The following is a 10,108-nucleotide window of genomic DNA, read 5'->3' on the forward strand; positions in this document are numbered from 1 at the left end:
TGGCTAAATTACCGCAGTGAAGTTAGTTTCAAGTTGGATATTCGATATTCGAGCTCCGCGGAGTAAGCGGCGTTTAGCTCAAGGTTGATCCGATTTATGAACGCTACTGTCGGCCAGCGGTTCTCCACCGCTCCCGGCCGCAGCGCCCGAAGGTTCACTTAGGGACTATCAACAAATTACCGAACCAAACATTCCTGTCAAAGAAATGTTAATAAATGCCTTGAATTGTAACCAACTAACTAATTGTCAGTGCTAATTCATGCTTTTACATGAGCCAAAATAGCATCTATAAAATTTTAAAGTCATATACAATATTTTCAATAATTTTAATATTAAATAATATAATGTTTTCTTCAATAGCTTCCAGGTCATTTGACCTATTGACTCAAAATCACTTTGAAATAATTGTAATAGTCTCTTTAGATGAGGCACAGACATTTATTTATGTTTTATGTTTTTATTTTATAATTTTTAGGAATCTTTTCCTTAAAGTTTAAGATTGTTGCTCAATAGCTTTCAGATAACGTCATAAAATTACTTATCAATTTGAAATGATTCCAGTACACTTTATACATCACACATAGCATCAATGCCACACAAACATATTACATTTTCATTTTCCACAGATATTTTCAAAACGTATTTCGAACAATAATGAACACAGTTTCTAGTTTTCAGATTAACTACACAATACACATTTCCAACTGCCTGTTTTTTTCTTTTGAAATTCTGTGCTCTTCATATTTATGCACAGGGCATGGTACCATCGGTCACAGTTGTCACACTGGATCTGTTCACAAATACAAGAAAATATACATGTTTAGCAGTATTGAACTTACTCATCTCCTGTCACACAGTTTGGTGTTTAATTGCTTGTCATTTATTATATAAAACATTTCATGGCTCCCAAGAGTCATTTCCTGTGTCTAATTCTGAATTTTACATTGACAACTCTTGATTTCTCACCCAGTCTGTCATTCCAGGGCCAGACCCCGGGGCTTTGTATGCAGCGCACATCGCACACCAACAGTGGTCATCAAATACTGTAATCAAGAAGAATATACAGCATATTCAAACAAGATAGATTGATAGATCGATATATATATATATATAACAAAATAGCTAATTATTTCAGAAAATTAATTTAAAATTATTAATACTTGGAGATTATATAAAATACATTTGTAAACTAAAGTAAATTTTCTAAATTATCAATGTTGCATATCGTTTAGATATCTTTGTCTGTTTGGATTGGCACTGTTGGTGGTTTATATTTTGTGAAATGGAATTTGCATTTTGTAATTTATTATTTTTTTTATTGACCTCACGGGCTGCAGGAGCTAATGAGGGCAGACTCTATATAAGTTGAAAGAGTCATTGAAACAGTGAATTAATTGAACTGTCAAGATGTGCTTGTCACAAAGAAATCAAAACTTAGTGTTCCCCAGCGAAAGCAGCGAGGTCTGTTTAGTTTTGTTATCTTTATTGGTTAAGTTCATGTTTTGTATTACAATGTTTGTATATGTTTTAGTTTTCACATTTATTGAGGTTATTGTGGTGACTTTGATGATGGTGGTTGATCTTAATCAAATAAAATAAAAAACCTTAAATTCACCAGTCAAGACTGGTTCAGTAATGTAAGAGCTGGGGAGATTCTGCAATATATATGTGTGTATGTTTATGTATTGTAAGTCGAAATGCACATGGTATACCTGATGCATCAAGGATTTGAAGAGCGAGAGTTCTTCTTTCACTTTTCATTGCCTTTTTTGTTGTGTCAAAATCTACATCTGGCATCAGAGGGAAGGCTTCCATCAGTGCTTTTGCCATCTAAAGAAAAAAAAAGTTTTTAAAGACTTTTTTATGGCATTATAATGCATCAGACTTAAAACATTCATGTGGACATATATAGTGTACCCACATATACTAAAACAGGTATGTTTGTTAGTACAGATACCTGTAGTGAAACATCTAAATGTTTCAACATTTAGAAGATGATGAAAGAACTGTAATTACAAATACTGTGTGGCATGTTGCACTGACCCCAGTTATGGGCTACTGTTGGGGGAGTCTGTATTCCTCCAAGTGAATACACACTCTTTCCACAATTCCGAAAGCCCATTTTAACTAACCAGAGAGACTGTATTTGATGATAGACAACTTTTCTCTATAATAATTACACAGTATCCACACTTGTATAACAAAAAACATGAACTCATTAATTTACTTTGACTACAATAACTCCACAGCTGCTTCCGTCTTGTTGAATAGGGTGGCGCATTGTCCCCCCTTTCCATTGGATCCCAACCCAGTCTGTTTTTCCATGGCATGTCCTTCTCATTTTGAAGTATTCTCTGGATAACAAACAAAATGATTTGTGTAAGAGCAATTGTATTCTGTAATTCCACTCATAAGACAACTCACGCTTTCCTCTTATCAGTTTCTGTTAACAACAACAATGTTAAGTTTATTGAAATTAATATTTACATAAACATTTAAATTAATAGAAATATTTTTTACATAATATATTTTGAAAAAATGTTATGGATAATATATTTCAATAATATATTCAGAAATCTGAATGTCACATACATTCAGATTTTTAACTCAATCTCTATGTGGTCACTTTGCAAATTTATTAATTTTTAATACATTTTAAAAATTTATTAGAGCTTTATTTACTGTATTCTTTTAGCTGCCTTTTGGGAGTCCACAAGCTCAGATGATACTTGTGCAGGATCTATTAGGAATACAGTTCTGGCTTCTGCATTGATGTACTAAAACAGATCAACAAAGTAAAGGGGCATAACAAAGAAAAATTTCATTAAAACTAATGTGAATATGTCATGCTCTATCCAAACCATAAAATGAAAAAATATTGATTATAGACAAAAAATCACAAACCAGCAACTTCCAGTGATTGTTGTTCACAAGGACAAATGACAGAACTGCTTCATAGTTGTCAAAGTTTACCTGAAATGGCATTAAAAATGTTCAAAAATTAAATGTTAACATAAAGACAAACTTTAAGCACATGTCTCGCAATTAATCTTTTCCCACATGTCAGTATTTACTTTTACTGACAATTTTGCTTTTCAATGAGAAGGTGTTTTAAAATTTATAATTAATTTAGATCGCAAACAAATGTCTGTGCCTCATCTAAAGAGACTATTAGAATTATTTCAAAGTGATTTTGACTCAATAGGTCACATGACCTGGAAGCTATTGAAGAAAAACCCTCAATTTTGATGAAAAAAATTAATTAAAAATGGAAAATGATTTAAAATGGAAAACAAATGACTGTGCCTCATCTAAAGAGACTAGTATAATTATTCCAAAGTGATTTTGAGTCAATAGGTCACATGACCTGGAAGCTATTGAAGAAAACATTATATTTCTTTGACAGGAATGTTAGGTTCAGTAATTTGTTGATAGTCCCTAAGTGAACCTTCGGGCGCTGCGGCCGGGAGCGGTGGAGAACCGCTGGCCGAGAGTAGCGTTCATAAATCGGATCAACTTTCAGCTAAACGTCGGTTACTCCGCGGAGCTCGGGCCGGGAGCGGTGGAGAACCGCTGGCCGACAGTAGCGTTCATAAATCGGATCAACCTTGAGCTAAACGCCGCTTACTCCGCGGAGCTCGAATATCGAATATCCAACTTGAAACTAACTTCACTGCGGTGGCTAACCTAACTGGTTGAAACCTATGAGCACCGCAGACGTTTCTAAATTGTAGGTGGCTGTGTTGATGCCTGTTGAAAAATGCTACTTGTGTGACAAAACCGTCTTCAAAACTTTACTATAAATCTCATTTGAAGCAAATATGTTTAATGTTACATGTGAAAATTATGTTTCAAAACAAGTTTCTACAGAGCAGCGTTCAGTGCGCTACGTAAACACCGCATTGGAGCAAAACCAGATCAATGAGTATCTTGATAAGAGCCTCAGCAGAGGAAGTTCTGGTCTCAGCGTCCTGGCGGCCTGCTGCCGAGATGGACTCAGAACCTTCCCTGCTGTACAGCTAGCTTGGCTAGCATCACCTCACAGAGCTTACCTTTCTTTGAGCTTCTTTTCTAAGTGACGATAAAAGTTAGTCGTAGTCCCGCCGTCTGTGAAAGCCGAATTTATACGTGATTATAAGCTTTCTTATGATTTATGTAGGTAAATTTATGACTATTAGACGGACTTCTGCCCTCAGAAGAAACCACTGCGCATGTGTCAGAGCGCCGCGCGCGAGTTAAAGGGGAGGCGATGGCTGACGGCGGAAACAGAAACACGTCATTATTAAGTCGCGTTATTGCTTTGATTTTAATCGGTATGTTTTGCATCCAGTAAAAACAAGGATGTTGACAAATAAATTGATACTATGCTGGCAATTTAGTGACATTTTCACAGTTGTGGTCTTGAAATAAAATCCCGAGACCATCAAAAAGTCTGGAGACCAAGACCGGTCTCACTACAACACTAGCAGACGAAACTACACTTTTTTGCGGAACTCTGAACAAGTTCCTCCAGCCTTTGATATTATTCAGATTCTAGTTTCTTTCTAAATGTCAATAAATTTGAACTTTTTGCTACAAAGGATTCTGTTCTATCCTATAAGCAACATAAAGCAGAATGTTGTATACTTCGGAATCACCACCAACAAAAATGATAAAAGCAGATGTGTTGGAATCTCCTGCTGATACCAGAACCAGAACCGGGTTGAACAGATGTGAAGGGCTTCTAGTTTGGTTTATTTGGCCTCTCCTCTCTTTGTAGACAACACCTGTAAAAGTTTTGACCAGTTATTATTATTATTCAATTATCTTTAGAAGCACAAAATCTGCTACATTAAAAAGTCTGTTATCATGAACCCAGTTGATATGGGATTTAAATTTCCCAGACTTTTCTACTTTAAACAAAACTCTAAAGGTCTGATGGATTAAACCTGTCATTCTGCCTCATGTTTTAATTTCAGTCCTAATTCTAGATTCTCTCTCAGTTGATTTTCTTCTGCTCTGTAATTTTAATCCTGAGAAAATCCCAGTCAAACTGTCCAAACCATGTTTGGATCTATAAGCACAAATATTCTCCTCACAAATGTATAATTTGGCATAATAAGGATATTTTATACAAGATTAAACGTCTCTACGTTGACTACTGGAAAACAAATAATCTAATGTATGTAAGGCAGCTGTTTAATAACCAAGGGTCATTGTTCACTTACAGTGGATTTCTGTCTCATCTTAAGTTTCCAGAAGCTGCTGGATCCAATCATTCCCTCTGGCCTGGTTATGGTTCTGAAGGCATCATCAATCAGAAACCAGAACCGCCTCAGACAATTTAATGGACACTTCTGTTGCTAAAGTTTGTCTGGATCCTAAATCCTAAAACAAGAAAATATGTTCTCTTTTCCAACAGCTGATCATTTCTCCCTGTGCTGCTGGACCAGGTTCCTGATGGTCCCACCAGGAGACGGTTTGGTCCCAACTAACAAAGTTAAAGATGTTCTTATAAACTTGTGCACAGATGCTGCCCAGCCAAACAGTAAATGGTGGGTTAGGGTTAAATTGGTGCATTTTGCTCTTTCTGTCTCAGGATGAACACATGAATCATTTGTTTTGGAGTGACACCAAAACCCCTGGGATGAAATCATGAACCTTTTCCCCCCAAACTCTCAGTTATGAAATGGTTATTCTGGCTTTACTGCTTTTGACAAGAAAACTGATTCTTTTTGTCATCAACCTCATTTCACTTCTTATTAAATTCTTTATAGATAAACAAGTTCAGCGAAAAACAACCTTTATTCTCTATCGTCATTAAAGACTTGATTTGATACAATCATCACATTATTGTTCTAATAATCCAAAAGCCATGAAAACTGTAAATTTATTACGCAAATTTAATATCTTACAATTCTCTGTAGATAAATTTCTTGTCAGTATAAAATCCTGACTGGCAAATTTCTTTTCTTATCATTTATTTTCTTATGTTTGTGTACAACGTTAATGTTTCCAAGATTGTTAATAAAGATGTAAAAAAAAAAAACAGGAACCAACCTGGAAATAACTTGGAATCTGATTAGAGATGAACCTGTCCTTTCACAATAAAAGCCTCCCAGAGTGAACAGAACTCTGACCCGGTTCTGTTGCTCCTTCTGGAAGTTCTGGAGAGTCCTGCTGCCATCTGCTGGACTGATGCTGTCACTGCATCTGTTGGGCCCCAGGACTCACCTGGTAGACAGGTGAGCAGGTTCTGCTAGACCGCAGGAGAACCGGAGACAGAACAACCCGAGTCCAGAGCCGAACAAAACCACACAGAGTACCACAGCGCCGAGCCCAACAGAACCAAGTCGGTTCTGATCAGAGGACTGTTTTCACCTGCTGTCACGAACAGGTGCTGAAAGCTTCTGCTCCTGATTGGACGAGCCAGCAGCTTCTGCTGCTGTGATTGGACGAGCCAGCAGCTTCTGTTGCTGTGATTGGACGAGCCAGCAGCTTCTGCTGCTGTGATTGGACGAGCCAGCAGCTTCTGTTGCTGTGATTGGACGAGCCAGCAGCTTCTGCTCCTGTGATTGGACGAGCCAGCAGCTTCTGCTGCTGTGATTGGACGAGCCAGCAGCTTCTGTTGCTGTGATTGGACGAGCCAGCAGCTTCTGCTGCTGTGATTGGACGAGCCAGCAGTTTAAATCAATTTAAAGAGTAAACAAGTAGCTTCAGAGCTGCTATTTTTATCCTCCATGTTGGTTGTGATGATGTCACACCCAACATGGAGGCAGCAGATGGTCCAAACCTTTATTCTGATTGTTGTTTTTTTTGATCAGCTGGTTCTGTTCTGGAAAGCTCTGTGGTGGTTTGGTTCTGATGTTTACTGGAGCCGCCATCATCAGAACCGTCTGCTGGACCCCCACCAGCCGCCTCCATGAATGCTGGGGGCCCTGGTTCTGAGCGGAACCGGCCCGGTCCAGCAGTGACACGGGTTCTGACCTGAAATGGATCCAGCTCTTCTTTCATTCAGAGTTCTGACTTGAGTCCACAGGTTCTGGTGTGTTCTGATTGGGCTGCTTCATTCATAAACGGACCAGTCAAAGTCCGCCCAGTAGGGGGCGCTGCAGCCTGTGTGTGTGCGTTTGTAACACTGTTTGTGGGTCAAGGGTCAGATTTAGGACTAAGGTGTGAATTGAGTTTTGGTTCCGATTAGAGAAAGAGTTTAGAAATGAATGGAAGTCAATGGAAAGTCCCCACAAAGATAGCCACGCAAATGTGTGTGTGTGTGAGAGAGAGAGAGAGGAAGCTGAACCTCACAGGTGGAAAACAGGAAGTGTTTATTATTAAGACAATAAAAGCCCTGATGAGTCAGGAATCTGAAGGCGCTCCGTTACGGAGCAGTCACGTGATTCTTCTGGACACACAAACAGGAAATAAACAAACAAGATCAGTCTCTGACGTTAGCAGCCTCACCTGCTGCAGGTGACGCCAACATCAGTTTGGAGAGGCGTAGGGGGGTAAGGTCAATGTAAACATCCGGTCTGATCAAGCCCCGCCCCCACAAAACGTAATCATTGTTCAAGAACATTGCGTGCACGTGACCGAGGCGCGTGCACGTAGAGCCCCCCCCATCCGACACGTTCCCTCCATGAGACACATGTTCTAAAAAACACGGAACCAGAACGCCCATCGGATCCAGTCTGGTTCAGAGTGTTCCAGTCCTCCCAGTCCTCCCAGTTCGTCCCATCAGGCGCAGGGCAGGCTGTCCGGAGCCCGGCCCAGCTCCCTGCAGTCCGGGGAGAACTGGAGCCTCCGAACCGCCTCCTTGATCAGGTTCCCGGACAGAATCAGTTCCTGCAGCAGCCGGTGCGGGTCCTCCTCCTGGACCCGAACCGGGACCCGCTTCCGGTTCCACGGTCGGATCTGGTCCCAGTCCGGCTCCGCGTGGCTCGGCAGCTGGTACGGGCTGCGGGTCCGGTGGGTCCCGCGCTGGTTCCGGATCTTCAGGCAGCAGCCGCGGGGGTTCTGCTGGAGGTTCGGGCCCGCCGCGGCCCCGCAGGACCCGGGCCCGGTCCGCGGGTTCCCCCCCGGCGCCCCGTGGAGCTGCAGCGCCTCTCCGATCTGCGTGACCAGCGCGTCCACGTCCGCGGGGCCCACGGCCTGCTGCAGCGCCAGCAGGTTCTCCTTCAGACTCGGCATCTCTCTGCGGACCGAACCGAACCGGGCCGCTCCACTCCGCTCAGTACACACAAACAAGCCGTTTGATTTGTAAACAATGGGTGACGCGTCTGGACCGAACCATTTGCTGCCGAGGGGAGGGGGGAACGGAGGCGTGACGTCACGCTGAGTACGGGTGGGGCGACAGAACCGCTTCAGACACTTCAGCAGGTCCACTGGTCCAAACCAGAACACTCACTCCGAATCGAGACAGCCCCCCACCGACCCCCCCTCCCGAAATGGACCGGTCCATTCGAACCAACATTACATAACTTTAGTCTGGCGCTGCCGGAACCATTCACACACAAACCGAACCTCATCAGAACCGGTATGACCTACACAGCATCCTTGGTTCCGGCCCAAACACACACCCTGATCCCCCATCAGAACCAACCAGCTCTTAGTGAAGTGGATCAGGACCGGATCCTGGTTCTGCACACATGAGCTGATGTACCGAACCGGAACCGGAGGGATGTTCTGAGAGAGAGAGAGAGAGAGAGAGAGAGAGGGGAGGTGCGTCGAACTGCAGAGAACAATGTGTCTCAGTGTGTGTGTCAGTGTGTGTCTCAGTGTGTGTGTCAGTGTGTGTCTCAGTGTGTGTGTGTCAGTGTGTGTGTCAGTGTGTGTCTCAGTGTGTGTGTGTCAGTGTGTGTCTCAGTGTGTGTGTGTCTCAGTGTGTGTGTCTCAGTGTGTGTGTGTCTCAGTGTGTGTCTCAGTGTGTGTGTCTCAGTGTGTGTCTCAGTGTGTGTGTCTCAGTGTGTGTGTCTCAGTGTGTGTGTCAGTGTGTGTCTCAGTGTGTGTGTGTCTCAGTGTGTGTGTGTCTCAGTGTGTGTGTGTCTCAGTGTGTGTGTCAGTGTGTGTGTGTGTCTCAGTGTGTGTGTGTGTCTCAGTGTGTGTGTGAGGACAGCGTGTTCAGTGTTTCTCAGAAAGTCTCTGTCTGAACTCGTTGCTCCCTGCAGCCCTCATGTCCATATAAGGAGCTGCTGGCGGCACCACGTGACTCAGCAGCCAATCAGAAGCCGCTGCTCCGTCTGTGGATTCCAGCACAAAGTGAAAGGAACACACATCAGCTTCCAGAACCAGAGCTGAACCGGGCCGGTCCATGTTCTTTATTTTCACACAAACTAACCTGAGGTCCGATTGAAGAATAAGCTTAATCAGAACCTGGGTTCTGTTTGGTTCTGGTCAGGTTCGGACCTGAAGCCGGCTCCAAACTGAACCACCCGGTCATTCTTCAGAACCGGGCCAGCTGAGTCTGTTTGGTCCAACAGAACCAGAATGTGAACAGACTGACCTCAGCGAGCAGCAGAGGTCAGCGGGTTGGTTCTGACCCGGTCCACTCCCCCATGTTTAGACTTGTTCCTGGAAAACCTGCCGGAGGAAGAGGAGTCTTCCTCACAGCTGACCTCTCCAGTCGGGCCTCGGACTGGTTCCACTGGGTCCTGCGGGCCGTCTCCATGGCGACGAGTGAACCTGCCGTTTATTTATTTCTTTTTTATTGCATCAAAAATGTCAATACAATGTATAGAATAGAGGAAAACGAAAAACTGCCGGAAGTTACAAGGACTGAAAACTGAAACTCGGATCGTTTCAGGACTGAAGAGGTCTGAATAGTTCATAGATAAAAACAGGTTCAATAGAGGCTTCTTGGCAGAAAATGTGTATTTATGAATATGAAATTTAGAATTAACAGTAGATTAATTACATAAAATTTGTTATTACAGGACAGACATTGTAGAAACCAAAATGTACATTTGTGTATAAAAGTGAAAAACTATTGAGGATATGAGACTGAATATAATAAATAAAGTTTTTCCAGAAAGAGACAGTGAAGGAGCATCTCCAGATTAAGTCGACTGCCGTCAAATGACAGAAACAGCAGAGCGGTCCGAATCCTGGTGCAGGTTCTGTTCTGCAGCACCGG

General features: G+C 42.4%; 2 protein-coding genes across 4 annotated transcripts; both read right to left on the reverse strand.

Moving 5' to 3' along the window:
- Positions 1-418: 418 nt before the first annotated feature.
- Positions 419-7,217, reverse strand: LOC116717769 (uncharacterized). 3 transcript variants are annotated; one of them, XR_004338804.1, is made up of 8 exons: positions 5,208-7,217; positions 4,053-4,766; positions 2,905-2,973; positions 2,683-2,777; positions 2,228-2,354; positions 1,713-1,830; positions 967-1,043; positions 546-790 (listed from the first exon to the last, which is right to left on the reverse strand). XR_004338804.1 is itself a non-coding variant. In XM_032559366.1 (6 exons), the coding sequence occupies exons 1-6, from the start codon at positions 2,983-2,985 to the stop codon at positions 680-682; spliced, it is 609 nt and encodes a 202-aa protein (XP_032415257.1). In that variant the 5' UTR covers positions 2,986-3,166; the 3' UTR covers positions 419-679. The 3 variants fall into 3 exon arrangements, 1 of the variants encoding a protein (XP_032415257.1); XR_004338803.1 differs by lacking the exon at positions 5,208-7,217 and having other exon boundaries at positions 4,053-5,050; XM_032559366.1 differs by lacking the exons at positions 4,053-4,766; positions 5,208-7,217 and having other exon boundaries at positions 419-790; positions 2,905-3,166.
- A 68-nt stretch (positions 7,218-7,285) lies between these two features.
- gbp (glycogen synthase kinase binding protein) lies at positions 7,286-8,730 on the reverse strand. Its single transcript, XM_032559367.1, has one exon. It carries the CDS (start codon positions 8,164-8,166, stop codon positions 7,714-7,716), a length of 453 nt encoding a protein of 150 aa, XP_032415258.1. The 5' UTR covers positions 8,167-8,730; the 3' UTR covers positions 7,286-7,713.
- Positions 8,731-10,108: the final 1,378 nt, after the last annotated feature.

The sequence above is a fragment of the Xiphophorus hellerii genome, chromosome 3 (genome assembly GCF_003331165.1).
Source record: "Xiphophorus hellerii strain 12219 chromosome 3, Xiphophorus_hellerii-4.1, whole genome shotgun sequence".
NCBI classification, from domain to species: domain Eukaryota; kingdom Metazoa; phylum Chordata; class Actinopteri; order Cyprinodontiformes; family Poeciliidae; genus Xiphophorus; species Xiphophorus hellerii.